Consider the following 18,626-nt stretch of genomic DNA (forward strand, 5'->3'; position numbering starts at 1 on the left):
AACAAAAATGATTCTAAAAATCTAGTTTGTGGCTGTTGTCTTGTGTGTACACAGGTAATGGCTGGAAGGCTTCACGTCTAATTAAATTTTAAATTTCTTTTAAAACATCTGCCTTGTGTTTATATCACTAGAAGTCATTTTCCTGGCACCGTCTTCAGCCTAGAGGTTTATATTAACTTCTTCCTGGCTTTCTTCCTCTCCAAAGGAGAAGATTTTTATAATAACTCATTACAATGCTGGCTTACTAAAGAATTTCGATTATGTCAAATAATTTGATTCTCCCACCCCATCAGTCCTTACGAGATTTCTTTGGAAGACGACAGTTGCTTGAAATACAGACCAAATGTAGGTGCCTATTCTGTGATTTCCTTTTACTCTGGTAATTTAGGACAACTGGGAAAAAGCCGCTTCTCTGCCTGCCCCCTCACATGTGGCTAGTATATCATTATTCCAGCAGGTTTTCTAAAAGCTTTTTGTGCACAAGTGCTCATTTTGAGGAATATTATCAAATGTGTTGCCCAACATTTTTCGTCAAATGCTTTTCAGCGCCTAGAATCATCACTTAACCTTTCGTGACCTGCTAAGCCAGCCATTAGTTAATCATTATGGTATCCATGCATCAGGGTGCTAATCTCCAAATCCGTAGCCTGCTCGTGGGTGTCTTCTGTAAGCTTAAATTGATTTCCTGCAGTGGACACCTGGGGTGTTAATGTAAGCAGCTTATAAAGAAATGGTGCGCTAAGTTCCTTTCTGGTGATGTCACTGTTGTAAAGAAGTTACAGAGAATAGCACTGAGGCTTACAAATGTATGCTTGCCATAGTTTTAACAATGGCTTGAACAGCTTGGTAAACAAAGAAAAGGCAACTTCCTGCTCTCTCCGACAGTTTTTCTCAGGTATTTAGTTACTCATCCTGGAAGTCTCCGTTACTGGAGCAGATTCCTGCCGAATGTTACTCATCAGATCTGACCTTAAGTAGGAATTTTGAAAGTAGGATCTTGAAAAGCAATATTCTCTTAATAAACGGCATTCTCTGGGAGACTCTCCCTCACTTTTCTCTGTTCTAAACTTACTGTATGGCTGCTCCTTGATGGGGAACGGAGAAGTCTCAGGTGTATCTAAAGTTTTTTTCTATCAAAACATTTTCCTGCTATGGTTTAGAATGCAGACGAGGCTGATATTCTGCTCTGTTGGGCCAGACACATTTGGAAGCTGGATAGCAGAGCCATTTCATACGTACAGTGGGTTTGGCTTCACTGCATGATTAGAAGTGGTGCTAAAAATGAACAAAGACATCCTCAGCCATTATATCCTGGCTGCAGATACAGCAGTGTTGTTGGTGTAGAGAGTTGGCATTACCTGCCAGGGAATTAAGCAGGTCAGAAGTTCTGATTATAGATCAGGAGCCAGGCAGGAAGATCCTCTGCCTTCCTCCTGCCCCAACCTGTGGGCCTGACTTGATCTACAGAATTCACGCCTGGCCCTGCCAGCTGGTCTTCTGTTCCCTGTCTTCTTTTTTTTTTTTTAACATCTTTATTGGAGTATAATTGCTTTACAGTGGTGTGTTAGTGTTCCCTGTCTTCTTGATTTGGGCTTAACAACCTCATTAAGATGCCCTGGGTTCTTGCCCTTGCTTCCTGCTTGTGTCTACTTTTCCCTTTTCCTGCCTGCCTCACCTCTTCACTTGATTTCTAACCCCCGTGCCCAGGCCTGCCATTCATCACTCTCTCTGTCAGTTCAGCTGGGTGTTCTCAAGCCCAGACTCCAGCTAATGTTAGCACAGCAGCCCCGCTGGGAATCCTGAAGCTCTGCCTAATGTAGAGACTCACCTCAGTCATGAGTGGCCTCGTGCTCTTTTCAAAGAAATGTTTATCATCTTTTCCTTATTTAAAGTAAAAAATATGTTCATTGTAGAAAACATTGGAAAATTTGAAACTGAGTCCCCCTAAAACCGAGTTCTTCTGGCAAGTTTATGATTAACCTCTCTATCTAAAACTTTATTCACTTTCTTATCCTGCACCTGTTCCCCCTCAAGATTGAGGAGTCTCAAAGAAAAGGGTGGATTAAAGCTGAGCAGGACCCTCTAGGGCCTTCCTGGGTACAGAACCCCCTCCGTGTCCCCTGTCTCTTGTGGACAGAAAAAAAAGACTTTTGTTTCCTAGGCCTTCCCCCAGTTCCAAAGAGCAGTCTCAAGTAGTAAATGATTAGGACACAGGACTCCTAGTTCCTCCTGAAGGGATATAGATAACAATCTGATGCATATCTCTGAGTTCTGCAGAAACTAAGACCCTCACCCAGGTAGAGGATGGTGACTACATGCTGAGCATAAGCATGTAGACCTCAGACTGGTGGAGCCAGAAGGTTGAGGTTCCCAGAACATCACCCTGTTACCTCACCACCAACCAATCCGAGCTGATCCTGCATTCTAGGACCCTCTCCCCTAACATTTTCTTTAAAACCCTTGCCTGAAAACCATCAGAGCGTTCGGGTCTTTTGAGCACAAGCTGCCTGTTCTCCTTGCTTGGCCCTGCAATAAACCTTTCTCTGCTCCAGACGCTGACATTTCAGTACCAAGTGACAACGACTGTTTGTAACTATTTTGGTGTTTTGGACTTAAAATATATATGTGGCATGTTTTCCTTTTGTGGCTTTATTTGGAATATTTAAAGCCTGCACAATAAAAGGAGCCACCTCATGGAGTGAGAGCCTTGCTAATGAGTTACTACTAATTTTTTTTCTGTCTGGAAGCCATGGAAAAGAACACTTTTTGCCTGTTATTTATTGCTCAATGTATTAAGCAACTGTTAAATGTTTAAACATTATACAATTGAATTCCTTTAAATTATTAAATTTAGTAGATTGCTTTCTTTTAAAAAATTTTTTTTTGATGTGGACCATTTTTTTTAAGTCTTTATTAAATTTGTTCCAATATTGCTTCTGTGTTATGTTTTTTGATTTTTGGCCACAAGGCAAGAAGCTCCCTGACCAGGGGTCGAACCTACACCCCCTGCATTGGAAGGCAAAGTCTTAACCACTGGACTTCCAGGAAAGTCCCAGTAGACTGCTTTTTTGAACACCTCAAATACCTTAAAACACAAGTAAAATGCCCAGATACATTATTACAAACTTACTACACTTAAACCTATCCTAAAAGATCCATACTACAAGGTTCACTCATATTTTTGTTATTTATCCACTAATTTTTTTTAAACAGGAAGCTTGCTAACCTCTCCTTTTATTGTTATTTTTATTTATTTATTTTTGGCTGCTCAGGTCTTAGTTGCGGCACGCAGGATCTTTCGTTGCGGCGCACGGGCTTCTCTCTAGTTGTGGCATGCGAGCTTAGTAGTTGCGGCACGTGAATTAAGTTGCCCTGCAGCATGTGGGATCTCAGTTCCCCAACCAGGGATCGAACCCACATCCCCTGCATTCTAAGGCAGATTCTTAACCACTGGACCACCAGGGAAGTCCCTCCACTAATTTTGACTCATCCTAGGGCTATAATATTTTGATACCTACCCAGAGTTCACATGGTTACCAGAAACAGAATACCTCTTCAGACCCACCCAGGTTACAGATCTGGTTTCTAACCAATCAATGTCTGTCAGACCATGGTGCCAGTTTGGGTTCTTCTCCTAAGGTGAGTCCAGCCTTGGCCACCAGGCATCAGACTCAACTTGATTTGTGAAGTCAGCCAGACCTTGTCATTTTTCTGTCTATGGCTTTCGGGTAGGTTTTTATTTACCATCCAGTCTCCACCCCCTGTCACCCAGAAATGATTTTCTTCCACGTCTTACTTGGCCAGTGTTACATAACCCATTGTCCTGTCATCGTGATGTATTGGCCTGGTGTGTTAACGTTATTAAAAACTGACGCATGCCTTTTGAATATTTTCTTGAAATTAGTTGGGCATTCTAGAGGTTTCTGCCCCGGGAGATGAGGGATGGACTCTGCTTGATGCTCCCTGGGACCATTTGGCCGATAGCATGTGGGATCCTGTTTCTGGATCCTCTCTCTGCTTGGCTATTGAGTGTGACCATCAGTGCTGAACCCTCTTTTCATCTGGCTATTTTTGTCACCACCTGTGCTCCTCAGTCTGTTCTTATCTTGGGACACTTCCGTGGTTTTCCCGACTGTTTGGCTTACTCAGAGTTCCTGGTCTTTATTCTTTCTTGTAGTATAAATAGTACAAAAACAAGCACATATTTATACACTATAGACAGACATAGAAAAAACAAAGCACCTGTATTTTCATGACACTTCCCAACTTATTAAAATCCATACGAATATTATGTGTGTCTTATTTTATCTCTGTATTGCAACTTCCTTTTCGTATACTTCACACCATTCTCCTTTGAACATCGTTTTGAACTCCAGGCCTTTCTCAGATCTAACCAAGATTAGTATCTTCTTTTTTGATGAACCAGATTGCTTCCGTTTTGTCCTGGGACCTCTTTCTGGCCAGCTCCTTGGTCCTTGTAGCTCTATCCCTTACATTTCTTTGAAATATCCTTGCTTTGTGGTCACAAGAGGATGTTCCAATCCTGCCCTGATTATTCCTGCCTTAAGGTATAGAATCAGCTACCCTTCAAGGATTCCTTTTAAGGTCATGTGTTTGTAACAATTTTCCTAGATTAAAGGATGAGGGTTCTGGATTCTGCTTTCTTACTGAATAAAGTTTATTTGACGGTTAAGATTCTGCTACACTGACAGCAACAAGGTAAAGGTATGCCTGCCTCCCCTCTGGGTAAGGATGACTGTTCCTGCGGCAGATTATGTGGCTGCTGTCCAGAGGTCATGTTTTCAAATGCAGTGAAGATACCCAAATAGCACACCTTCGAGGCTTGAATTTGTGAAAATGGCTGTGGCAGCCGCACTTCTGGTTGGCCAGCTGTTCCAAGTACCCTGACTGTTTTGTGAAGAAGGCCTCCTCTACCAGGTCTCCCACAAGGTCAGGTGGCTGCTTTGCTAACCAGGTTGCCTTTGAACCAGTTCCTCAGGTACAAAGTTAATGCATATGTTTTCTTGTCCTATACTCCCTTCCCTTGGGGCCCTTTTCCTGTTAAGAAACCAGTTGATGCCTTATACCAGATTGCTTGCATCTCGGACAGAGAACATATTTGCCTTTATGAATAGCTTCCTCGAGCTAGTTCCTTAACCCCAAGGACAGACTGTAATCCTGTTTTCTCAGGAGGGAGATCTAGAGGTGGCAGGATTTGGGATTAAGGTGAGGGAGGGCAGCTGCACCTGCCATATCGTTCAAAATTCTCTCCACTGTTTGTACCATCTTCTCTTTCCCTCTTCCTATCCCAATTTAGTATTATGGCTCTACCTTTCCATCCTACTAAATTCTAAGCTCTTTGAGACTGTAAACCATGTCTTGTCACCTAACACAGCACATGCACCATTGATTCCAACTTGAAGTCTCTGGAGTTTGTGTTTTTAACCTTTCAGATGGTTTAACTGTACTTATTTTTCTATGATAAGACTGCCTCAAGATTCCCTTTACTTTTTATTGAAAGTTAGGTATAGAATGCTGGATTTTGACATGATATTAATAGGGACACATGTGACTGTAAGATGGAAACATAATTTTGTCCTGTGGGTAAAACCATTTAAAACATGGAGTCAGTAAGGGGAAATAGTAAAAGATTCTTAGTGTTGAAAGTGGGGAAACCACTGTGATAGGTTATTAATAAGTGGTTTGTATGAAGACTTAAGTACCAGGATAATAGCAATAATAAAAACAAAGACGAACACTTACTGAGCTTTTAATTACGTGCCTGACACTGTTCCAAGTACTTTACAGGTATAATCTCATTTAATCCTCACGACATACCTTTTCTGTACACACTGCTATTGGTCTCATTTTATAACCACAGCAGTTGAGGCACAGAGTGTCTGGCCAAGGTCACACAGCTAGTGGCAGAGTTGGGATTCACACCCAGGCTGTGTGGCCCCAGAACCTGCACTGTTACTGAGGCAGCCAGTCATTGGCCTCAAAAGGGAGTCCAATATTTCCAGACTACTTAGAAAATGAAAAGAACAGTGGCATCATACTTGAACTTCAGCACAGGTCTCTAAGCTGTTATATTTAGGATATTTATAAAGGAAGAATCCCAGAACTTCAGAACTGGAGGGACCTTGGGATGTTGAGTCCAAGGATGTTGATCCTTCATTTCACAGATGAGAGAACTGAAGGTTTAGGTTATATGACTTGCGCAGAGTCACACATTGAGATATTGCCAGTCTGTGGCCAGGATACAGGGCTTGACTCCAGTTCCGTCTTCTTTCTGGTGAGCCATGAGGCTTTGATTTACAAACATTCATCTCCCATGTTATAGCATAAAATGAACTACGTATGATGTGCTCCAGAAAAGTTGAAATAAGTTCAGCCTCTGCCTTTTAAGTTTGTATTTTATTACTGTAGCACCTCTTAATGTATATGTTGAAAGTAGTAGAAAAAAACTCTAATAGGTTTGTGTGTGTGTGTGTGTGTGTGTGTGTGTGTGTTTTACTTTCTTTATTGCTCCCCATACTTGAACTGATATTATCAGTACAAATGGGAGCACGTGGGCCAGTGAGGCTTTTGCTGCCTTAGGGCAACCCCTCTGTAGCTGGCCTCTCTCAGCAACACAAATGTACTGTACCTTTAGTGTGATAAAAAGCTAGCTATTTCACACCAAGTGCTTTCTTATACGTGGGAAGCAATGGTGACATTAATTCCTCAGCTTCCTTTAGAATGCTGTCAGCTTCTTTGTGTTGCCCATTAGGCACTAAAGCTGCTTAATAAATTCAGTGTTGAAGAGCTCCAAGAAATTGGTGATTGGGCAGGCTTCTTTTTTATTTTTACGACTAAGATTCTGGATTTCCTATATACTTCAGGTAATGAATTCCCTCATTTGAATTTAAATGCTTGGGAAGGAGTGGGCTGCTATTGCTGGTTCTTTTCATCATGGGAATTCTGAATAAGTTCAGTTTCCTAAGTAAACATTTGCCCCTTAGACTAACTTGCTTGGAAGCACCTCCCACACAGATTCGGTATATCACTCCCACACTATGAAAAGTCATCTTTTCAAACTTCAACCTCAGAGATAAAGTAAATGTTGAAATCTTAAGCCAAATAAAAAATACACGTTAGCATTTAAAAAAACATTTTTGGTGAAACTGTGTAAAGGCAAATGAGATTTCTACCTGATCCTGACTAGCTTAGGAAAAGCTGATTTGAGATCAATCTAACTCAATTTTTCTATCCAAAAGGTAACTAACTTCTCAGCTCCACCTTGTGGTAACTTTTAGTTAAACCAGGATGTTTGCTTAGTGCGAGATTTACATTATACAGCTTACAGTGGAGAAGTAAAAAGTATAATCAGAAATAGTCTTCTAATTTCTTTAGTACCATAGGGGAACATTAACACTTTTGTCAGTGTAATTAAGTTCGTTCATATTACCAACAAACCTATGTTTTGTGGAAGACTAAATACCTTTATTTTAGGGACAGCACAGTAGAGTAAAATACTTTTTGTACAGTAGATATTCCATAAATAATAATTAAATGAATGACCGGGCGAACAAAGGAGATGCGGTGGAAACAGTTTTGTCAAGATATTTGAGCATGATTGCCTTTCTCTTTACAAAACTGACATGAAATGGCTAAAGTAGTAAGTTTTGTTTCGTTTTGTTTTTTTAATCATCTGCAGTAAGAAAGAATGCTATCCGTTGATCAGAAAATTAGATAACCCTTGACAGAAAGCAAACAGATAGGTTTGGATTGACTGAGAAATAAGACAGAAGACCGCAGCCCAGAAACCACTGAGCCATTGCAGCAGAGCTCAGAGCTGCTGTGGGGTTTGCTCCAAGCAGAGATGGAAAAGGAGAGCCCCTAAGCTAGCAGAACTGGGCTTAGACCCGCTGAGCCCTCTGATCCTTCCCTAAGGCAGCAAGTGTAGTTGCTGATGGCAGGGTAGCACACGAGTACCCAAGGTAGCTAATGACTGCAGGAAGACACAGGGAACCCCAATCTAAGAAGACAAGACACCGGGCACCCTCTGGGCATCAGCCCCGTTGTTCCCCTACTGTCTCCCTAAGGCTGGCTTCTGTCATGGGGACCTGCAATCAACAGTGACAAGCAACAAGTCAAACCTTAAGATTTCCCCAAATCAGGAAATACCAGACATTTGAAGGAAACCAACGCTGTGAAAGAGGAATTACATTCAACAAACAGAACCAACACCCAAGGAACAAATGAAACCAGTAAAATATGTGCACTTAGTGAGTCATTCATTTTATCTATTTAGCAAATATGCTTATACATAGCAAAACCAAAGATAAAACTAAGAAAGAGGAAAATTGGATGTAGATTAATTTAGAAAAGGAACTAATAAAATTTAGTTATCTAAACTTTTGGTGCATAATATGAAAATTTGAAAATGCATCTAGGGGACTTACCTGGTGGTGCAGTGGTTGAGAATCCACCTGCCAATGCAGGGAACACGGGTTTGAGCCCTGGTCCGGGAAGATCCCACATGCCACGGAGCAACTAAGCCCATGCACCACAACTACTGAGCCTGCGTTCTAGAGCCCGTGAGCCACAACTGCTGAGCTTGCGTGCCACAACTACTGAAGCCCACACGCCTAAAGCCTGTGCTCCGCAACAAGAGAAGCCACCACAGTGAGAAGCCCGCGCACCGCGACGAAGAGTAGCCCCTGCTCGCTGCAACTAGAGAAAGCCCACGTGCAGCAATGAAGACCCAACGCAGCCAAAAATAAACAAATAAAATAATAAATTTATTTTTAAAAATGCATCTAAAATTCTAGATTATCTCAACGTTACATAGGTGGGGAAATAGAAGTAGAAATACATTAAGGATAGTAAGGATTCATTAGCTTAGGCTTTGATGCAAGAATAGAAGTTTAAAGTATGTTAAAACTAGCAGAATATTAATGCAATACACATCATAAATACACACATATATAAAATTTGTTAGAAGACATTTTATGGGTGTCCCCTAGTTAAATTTTACTGATGCATTTTCAAAGTTTTTCCCATTGAATTATTTTTATTTATTTTTTGTCAGTTCAGTTGTTTTTTTAAATTTAGTTGTAAAAGGGAAGAAGAAACTACAGGTACTGTGAAAGAATGGAAGTAATAAAATGATACATTTTGATAATTTATGGATCTATTTTTATTTTTTCAAATATGGCTTGATTTTATTTTCCTAGAATTCTTTTGTAGCTTTGCCATACCTGTCTGTTTAATTCTGTTGAATTTTGTCATTCCTGTTACTAGAAAGGAACGTGTGACTAGCTTGACATTTTATTTGTTCCACATGACATGAGCTCCCTTTTACCTGGAATATTTTTCCCATGTGATAAATAGTGAATTGGTTCATAAAATATTATTGTCTTGGAAATGTCAGCATACTAGTTTTAATTACAATGACTTGTTTGGCATGAACCTTTGGTAGTAAAGTCTTTAGCGGCTGTATAGTTTTATATCCTTGACAATCTCTAAAGACCTAGAATTTGAACTAAGGAATGGGGGCTTCCCTGGTGGCGCAGTGGTTAAGAATCCGCCTGCCAAGGCAGGGGACACGGGTTTGAGACCTGGTCCGGGAAGACCCAACATGCTACAGAGCAGCTCAGCCCATTCACCACAACTACTGAGCCTCTGCTCTAGAGCCCACGAGCCACAACTACTGAAGCTTGCGCGCCTAGAGCCCATGCTCCACAACAAGAGAAGCCACCGCAATGAGAAGCCCGCACACCGCACCGAAGAGTGGCCCCTGCTTGTCACAACTAGAGAAAGCCTGCACGCAGCAACGAAGACCCAATGCAGCCAAAAATAAAATAAATTTTTTAAAAAATAAAAATAAACTAAAGAATGAATGATGAATACATAATGTCTGTTTTACATTGAATGACTTTCAGAGTCTAATATGTTTTTCCCTTAGTGAATAAGATATGGATATCATATTGGAATTTAGTAGTAAAATTAAAATTACCATATGTTTAAAATGTCATTTGTTCATTGTCCTTTGGTTGTGGTTTTGAGGGAAAAGAGGGGAAAACCAGAGAAAGGTAAATCCCCCCAGAAAACAATCTTGAAAATTCAAAAATTCATTAATATGCATTTCCTGGAAGAAATGGAAATGGCCAAATACGAGAATGAAAAGTGCTTACCCTCACGATGAACAAAATGTAATGTAGACTTAAATGACATTTTTTGGCTACCGATAGGTAAGGTTTTCATTGATAGAGTCGGGTGCTGTTAAGGGGACAAAGAAAATGGCGTTCTCATGGATTGGTGGTAGAGTGGGGCCATGCCCATCACCTGGGTCTTAGGTTCAATTAAACATTCAGACCCTCATGACTGCCTGCCTTATGTCATGTTGGTTAGCAGATGCTCAGAAGGATAGAGGCAGCCAGGAAATGCAACCTGCCAGCAGGACAGCATCAAGTATTTGCTCTTCAGTGGGAGGCTTCCCAACACCCCATGTAGTTGTCCACACAGCCATCTAGAAGCTGTTCTCTTTGGTACCCCAGGTGATAACTTGGGTGCGAAGGAGTGAGACTCATATTGGTAGTTGCAGAAGGCTCCCTGGCTGTAAGCCTCAGTCCCCAGGAGCCAGTATCTATTGCAACAGCTCCATAGCGTGGCTTCCAAGTTTCCTGCGAGAAGTGTGCCAGTTATAAGAGTCACTGAATTTAGGAACACCTGAAATGTATAAAGCCTATTTATGATTCCTTCTAGTCAAGATGAAATTTCCCAGTCAGAGGTTGTTTTTCTCCTAAGCCATGGTGCCTGGTAGCACGGTTTTCAGTATACCCTTATTGCGTTCTTGGGGGAACAGAGCTAGAAAGTTAAACGTCACCTTCTATTGCAGAAGGGAAAGGGGTTTTGTTAATCCTTTACTCACAGAGAATAAATGAATATAATCTCTTTCCAAGAACACAATTTGATAAAATATATTGAAAGTTTTGTGCATATATCCTTTCAATTTGACAATTTTGTTTATAGGGATTTATGTGATGAATAAGATATGTGCACAAAGGTGTATCTATATATGTAGGTTCACTGCAACATTGTTTGTTATAGTGGATAATTAGTGACCATCTAAATGCTCAGCAATTGGTTAAGTAAATTATAATACATTCATATTATAGAACACTATGAGTTTATGGAATAGATATTTCTAGAAACAACATTAAAAAGATTTATATCAAAACATTTAGTGTTTAACTCCAGGTGATGATTTCCTAATGTATTTTTTTAACCATGGATCACTAATTTTTAACTTTGATCACATATTGCTTTTCGAAGTGATTATTTTTTACAGATGGTCAAAAAATTTAATTTCAGTGCATGCTGCTTGCACTGATTAATCATTCATTTTAAGAGTTTTCATTCCATTAAGAAGGCTTGATCTTCAGCTCCTTTAATGAAATTTTATATTTTATAAACTAAGATCTATCTCACATCAACATCTGAAGTGAGTCTTGAAGTACTTCAAACCATCAAAATCATTCTCCGTTCATTTTCCCATATATGTTATATGTAATTCTAACTTCTTATTAAATCTCCTAAGTTATAAAGCTGTCAGAACTGATATTAAGTAAATACAGAATTTTTTAGTTGGGCTGTAGAATTAATCTTGGGGGCTGGGAAGGTTAAGACAAATATGGATCAGAAACTGTGGCTCAGTGATGAAGTGAAAAGTCATATAACCATATATTTTCATCTTCTTTGGTAGAATTTAGATGTCAGACTCCAGCTTCTTTCGTCCAATTATGGGCTGGTTGGGGACCATCATTGCTTCCTATTGAATTTTTAAAAAATATGTACACTTTGCTCTGCATCTTCCATTTATTAATATATCCACATCGTGGTTTGTCTTTAACATCATTCCATCCACCAGTAGTCTTGCTACTCTATTTACTGTTTCAGAATGTATAAGACAAATGTTTCCTCAAGGTTTATGTGGTGCTTGGAGGCGTATATAGGAATGAAAAGGAAAATATAATTTGAGCTATATTCTAAACAAAATAAAATCATGTGTTGATAATATCCAAAGAAATGTTTTCTGCATTTGTTGCTTGCTGTTTTGTGTTAATTGTGTTTCTTTTTCTCCCTACAACTGGGTGATTAGGTTATTTGCTCCTGTGGAAGTGCTGTGTACTACAGAGGACCAGTCTTTGGGACATTGACTGGGCTTCTAGTCCTGGTCCCACTAGGGACTGTGTTACCTCGGGACTCAGTTTCCTCATCTGTAAGATGAATGGATTAGATGAGATGATCTCTTTGGTGTTTCTCAACTAAAAAAGCCCTTAAGATTTATGTAATTTTCTAGCTCTAAGATCTACACGATAAAGTTTCTGACAGTTTTCTGGTTTCTCTTTCAGTTTGTATCTGTTCAAACTAGGAATTGCACCCCAGATCCAGGATTTGTTGGGCAAAGTAGACTTCACAGGTACTATTCCTTATCTTGATAATTTTTTACAATATGGTTATTAAGAAAATGTAGTAATATTTTTTTTTCATTTCGATATTATTGATTCCCTTTTTTTTTTCTTATATTGATCAGAGGAGAAAACTGGCTTTTTATCTTGTTTATACTCTATAGGGTTTCTGTTTCCCCGCATTTGTGAAATGAGAAACCAAGGCTGGCTTCTTCCTAAGGTTCTTGTTTAGAACTGACCCCACGTTCTTGATGAAGACATTTCTTAACACAAATATATTCATTCCTGCCTCCATCTCTGTGGCTTTCATTGATTTTTTTGTTGTTTTTCTTTTTCAGAGGAGGAAATCAGTAATATGAGAAAGGAGCTTGAGAAATATGGAATACAGATGCCATCTTTCAGCAAAATAGGTGGTATTCTGGCTAATGAATTGTCCGTGGATGAAGCTGCACGTAAGTCTACTTAAAATTCAAACTTGCCAATGACGTGAGACTTAACCTATTCTTGATTTTGGTTATAAGAAATAGAATATTTAGAAGATATTATAAACACCCTAAAATTTTTTATTATATGTATTATAGATGGTTAATTTGAGCACATCAGAACATAACCAAGTAATTAACTTTGGACTCTAGACATCCACTTGTGTAACGTGATTTAAGACGTTACAGAAATGTCTTCATTCTCCAAAACATTGCTCTGCTATGTCCTTAAATTTCAGTGGCAGGGTACTCACTGCCGTGAGTCTTTCCATGTCAACCCATAGTACTTGATTCATTTTAGACGTTCAGTGCAAGTCGAATAAATGAATAGGCATTACATAACAGACACCGAGACAGGACCCAAGATAGATGGGCAGGTGGGGAGGTTGTCAGAGGATGCTCTGTGATGTGTCTGAGGTCTCTTTTTTGAATGCTTTATCGGACCCCAAGAAAGAAAGTAAAACTGCTTAAGTTCTGCAGGGCCAGTACACCTGCCCAGGTTGTCTTTTGTTGCTAAAGTTCTTTTTTTCTCTTTACTTTGCAGTACATGCTGCAGTTATAGCCATTAATGAAGCTATTGAAAAAGGAATAGCTGAGCAGACCATTATAACACTAAGAAACCCAAATGCAGTTTTGACTTTAGTGGATGACAACCTTGCACAGGAATATCAGAAGGAACTCTGGGAAGCCAAGAAGAGAAAAGAGGAAAATGCAAGGCTGAAGGTATTCAATGAGATTCTCAGTGATCAATATAGTAATAAGCATAGTTATGCATTGCTAGTTTGAAAAAGCTGTAATGTTACAAGAGATTTTAATTTTATTTATTTTTGGCTGCGTTGGATCTTCATTGCTGCACGTGGGCTTTCTCTAGTTGTGACAAGTGGGGGCTACTCTGTGTTGCGGTGCGTGGGTGGGCTTCACATTGCAGTGGCTTCTCTTGTTGCGGAGCATGGGCTTCAGTAGTAGCAGCACACGGGCTCAGTAGTTGCAGCACACGGGCCCTAGAGCACGTGGACTTCAGTAGTTGCAGCACGTGGGCTCAGTTGTTGTGGCACACGGGCTCAGTAGCTCCGCAGTGTGTGGGATCTTCCCAGACCAGGGATCGGACCCGTGCCCCCTGCATTGGCAGGTGGATTCTTAGCCACCGCGCCAGCAGGGAACTTCCAGCAAGGGATATTTTTAAATTTGCTGGCTGTGGTCTCTCTAGCCACAGGCCATTGGTTTGGGTGAAATGTAAGGGTTAAAGAAGACCATGCACTCCATAAGGAAATTAGGTTTCTTTTTATGATGAACATTACGGGTCATAAGGATGGAAGGTCATGTTGAAAACTTACCTAGAAGGTGTAGAAGCAGCAGATAAAGATCTTCCCTTGTTGGGTATCACCAACCTTGTACTAGCCAACTTACCTTCAGATTTATTACTAGAGGCTAATAATTGGGTGTGGTGAAGTTTAGAGAAGATGTTTTTGAATCTGCTTTCCTCCTATTTTCCCCATAGTTTCCTCTCATATTTGAGGAAGTGGTTTCTCTCCTCGACAAGGCAGCTGGCTACTGACCCTCACTTCATATATCCCACCTCCTGTCTTATTAAAAACGTTGCACTCCGAGATTCCACTTTCTCGCCAACTTTCCTCTCCTTCAACTCTTGCCATATCAGCTTCAGCTCTGTTCCCCAAAGTGACCCGTTTATCCTAACCTTTTCTTAGTGGGTGGCTTCTGCCGACATTGGCACACCTGCCTCACGCTGCCCCGCCTGCCTTCTATGCTTGTGGTTCTCTTCTGCATCTTTTAATGTCTCTGCCTATTCCTCCCTCCAAATATAGGGATTCTTCCAAGTCTGCCATTGAATCACTCCTCTCTCTGTTCTTCCTCCATTGAGCTCACCCACTGGTTGAAGAGATCAGCTGTCAACTTGATACCAGGCCCCACTAAAGCTCCTCCAGATACCTTCATCTCTGTGTCCCGCTGGCTTTGCCCCCCACCACTTCAGAAGCGTGCTCGTCCTCACCCTGCCTGTCTCCTGTGCATGCCTCTTGCTGACTTCCCTTTGGAATGACTCCCACATTGTTGCTTTTTATGTCCCCCATGTCCCATCCATCACTGTCTTCTGCCTTTTCTTGACAGGCTGACCTCCGTCACCTACCTTCTAGTTTCACCGCCCTTGCCTCGGCCCTGCCCCTCCTGACCTTGTCTCAGGGCTGTCTCAGCACCTTCCCCATGGGCCCCACTGCTTCCTGTCATTCTCCAGGCCACCCCCTCTCAGAGTTAAGGTTGCAAAATTAATCTTCTACAGATCTGATGTCATCCCACCAGAAACCTCCCCTGATTCCCTACTGCAAGTACAGGTCCTTCTGTTGGCATTAAAAGGCTCCAGGATTCCCAACCTACCTCCCCATCTTTTTGGCTAACCCTAGATATACACTCTGTGCTATAGCCCGACATGCCAAGTTTCCCACCTTTGTGACCAAATCCTGTTGTCTACATCCTACTCTCTCCTCTCCGCCTTGAATATTACTCTCTTCTTCAGGCCCTCCTCAACTGTTGTCTCTTCTTAAAATTTTCTTTCTAACCAAGTATGTACTTCCCTAGAATATATTTTGTTCTGCTGTGTATATTTATTATTTGTGTTCTTGATTTTATTAGACTGAATCAGATGAAATTGCCAATAATCATCTGGTTTTGATCTACAAAAAAATGGCAATATCAAGTGGTCCAACCTAATGTTTTGCACATTAGACAGTTAGACTTTTACAGAGAGTCACTGGGTCTGTTGTTCATCTTTGTAACCCTTGCCGGCTTAGCTAACCCTAGTGCCCTGCACAGATCAGGCACTCTTAAATGCTTGTATTGAGTTCACATGAATATTAGCCAATGGTTTTTAGCACTAAGTTTTTGCTTTTGAATATCGAGCTTTGGAAATATTTAACTTCAGGAATCGATGAAGCCTTTGTTTTGCAGAATAACTGTATTTCAGAAGAAGAAAGAGATGCGTATGAAGAATTGCTGACACAAGCAGAAATCCAAGGCAATATCAATAAAGTCAACAGTGAGTAATGGATCATATGAAGGAAATGGATACTTCTAGAAGATGCAAATTTTCCTTATCCAAATCTCAGCAAAACTCTTAACTTGTATCCTTGTAAAAGTGCCTGATATGATGAAAAATCCACTAAAAGTCGGTCAGTGTTGCTCTTAATTCTGGTGTTACCATCTGCCAGTTTTCCATGGAGCTTTGCTGGCTGTCTTGTCCCCGTTCCATGCAAAGTATCTCAAAGCACCTTGAAGCTAGTTTGACTGTACCTTCCTGTTTCATCATAGGTACAGCGTATGTCATATTTTGAACCTGTCCCTTATTGGGCTAATCTTAAAAGGTTATTTAGTAAAGGTTATGAGTTAAAGATGGTCATTCCTTGCCCATGATCATGTTATGGCATTCGATTGGAACCGTAAAAGCTATTATTGACACCCCTGCTTTTTATTACTTCCCAATCATTAGTCTGTAGTTTGTAAGAATTGTTTTCTTACAGCTTTTGTAGCTTTGGTGCAAGTGAATAAGACTTGACAGACCTATAAATCACATGATGGCAGGTTTGAATCCCACATCCCTGAGACTCTATGGAGTCACACAGGACAATTCTCCTTGGTACCTAGTTGTGTGACTATAAAGAACAGAAAACTTGGGTAATTAAAATAAGTATATGCAAGTTTAGATACATTAATTTCTTTAGTAGTCTTTCTCCTCTCTGTAATAAAATTTATTTTTACTTGAGGCAGTAAGGAATTCTCTTTGACATTTATGTCCCCTAGGTCAACCTAAATAACCCATATATACCCAAAAAACAAATACATCAAACACCAGTTAGCCCATGTAATTTAATAAAACATCTGAACCGTCTGCCAAGTTTAAATCTGGGGTGTCCACTAATTCCAGTAGTCCTAAACCCTCATCGTAACCTCCTAGATAAGCTTTGAATGTTCTTTATGGCTCTTACCACCTTCAAGAAAACGCACACCTATAGGTGTTACCCAGGAGTTCGCTCCTAAGTTGCTGGTAGAGACATATTTTAAAGGCTTCAAAGAGTGATCAAGGAGGCCCAGAGAAAATTGATAGAAAGGTCTAGGAGTTAACAACTGAGTGGGTTTGAGAATTTACCTCCATTTACAGCTGTGGAGAGCGCTAGGATAACTTTTTTTTAAGGGAACACCTTGACGTTTTGAGATGCGTGTTCCTATTCTTTTATTCTTATTAAATTTTGAACATGTTGGTGATGATACACGAAGCACAGTTTCAAGTTTCTCTTTCTGCTCTGTTTGAAAAGTGAGAATTTCATTATGCTTGGCAGAAATGAATTACAGGAAGAAACTAATATTGCGAGCAATACCTCTGAGGTTCATAAGCCTAGTGGGGAAATGGTTCCATAGCTTTGTGCCAGCCTTTGTTTTTGAAATGTTTATAACCACTAAAATTGATTTCTTTTTCATGTTAAATAAAATGCCTTATATAACTGTTTCAATACTCTACTAAATGACATAATTTCCTGACCACAAATTTGATGCCAAAAAGACTATACTTTTTTTTCCCCACTTTTAAGTAAGAGTCATGAGATGATCTGCCCTAATGCATAACCAGCTAAAATATGAAGGGCATTGCAGTGTTTAATGGCTTTACATTCCTAGAACATGATTATTCTGAAGGTTTTGATCTCTCCCCATTGGAAAATTTATGGTCCAGTAATACTAAAAATAGTCTTGAAAAAAATCCTCTAAAGCATATTTTAGCCAGTGACATGACAATGAGACAATTGTATGCTTTAAAATATGTCAGTGTAACTACTTGACGAGCTTTTCCCCAACCATAGAGCTTATTATATTAAAATGTTAAGGTGTCTGCACTTGTAGCAGCCATGGTAATGACAGAAGTGAAAACTTCGATGGTAATATCACGAAATCTATTGTCAGGGGCTTCAGGTTTGTTTGAACTGCAATCATTTAACTTTGGGGTTTGGTACATGCATTTCATTCACTATATATATTCTGTTAAGATTAGGGCTTGAAATTTTGTTAAATGCAGAGTGTAAAACAGTGGTTAAGCTTACTTTATTTTTTTAGAAGAAATGGTTCCTTAAGAGTGTTTTAAAGGATATAATTTTTCTCGTAATATTTTACCATCCAGTTTTCCAAACTCATATAATAGAGTTTTCAAAGGTGAAGCAAGATCCTGTTCAGAGTAATCAGAGACACAACTGCAAGGCCTTGGATAGCTTTAGCAGAGCAGCAAACACGACAAACAACCGCTGACCTTCCTTTCTGGAATTCTTTCATTTATCATACTAGTTCTAAGAATAGAAAAAAGTGTTTGGGTCCTTAGGGTCTTATTCTAACTTATTCTAAAAGTGTAAATTTTCTGGGGTGTGGCATGAAAGGTTGCATTAGTTGTATTTCCTGCTATTAAATGATGTGTCTCAGTAGAAAAGTTATTGAGCATAGCTCCTTGTGAATATAGTTAGAGAAGATAAATTGTCATCTGTTAAAAAGGGTTAGAATAATCTTAGCTGTAGTCTAGTCATGTATTAGGGAGACAGACTAATCCTTGAAAAGATCTACAAATCTATGGGTCTGTGTTATTTCTACTACCCTGAAGCCTTCTTTATAGGGCAAAATCCTGCTGGTTCTGTCCAGTGTGCTA

The 18,626-nt window shown here is 40.0% G+C and overlaps 1 protein-coding gene across 1 annotated transcript in view; it reads left to right on the forward strand.

The window, feature by feature from the left end:
- IQGAP2 (IQ motif containing GTPase activating protein 2) overlaps positions 1-18,626 on the forward strand; it is a 239,231-nt gene that overhangs the window by 110,667 nt on the left and 109,938 nt on the right. Inside the window, exons 5-8 of the mRNA XM_065874499.1 lie at positions 12,402-12,469; positions 12,797-12,910; positions 13,485-13,663; positions 15,899-15,986. Of these exons, the coding sequence (XP_065730571.1) occupies positions 12,402-12,469; positions 12,797-12,910; positions 13,485-13,663; positions 15,899-15,986 (449 nt within the window). The remainder of the gene's footprint in view (positions 1-12,401; positions 12,470-12,796; positions 12,911-13,484; positions 13,664-15,898; positions 15,987-18,626) is intronic.

Source organism: Phocoena phocoena, chromosome 3 (genome assembly GCF_963924675.1).
Source record: "Phocoena phocoena chromosome 3, mPhoPho1.1, whole genome shotgun sequence".
In the NCBI taxonomy this organism is placed as follows: domain Eukaryota; kingdom Metazoa; phylum Chordata; class Mammalia; order Artiodactyla; family Phocoenidae; genus Phocoena; species Phocoena phocoena.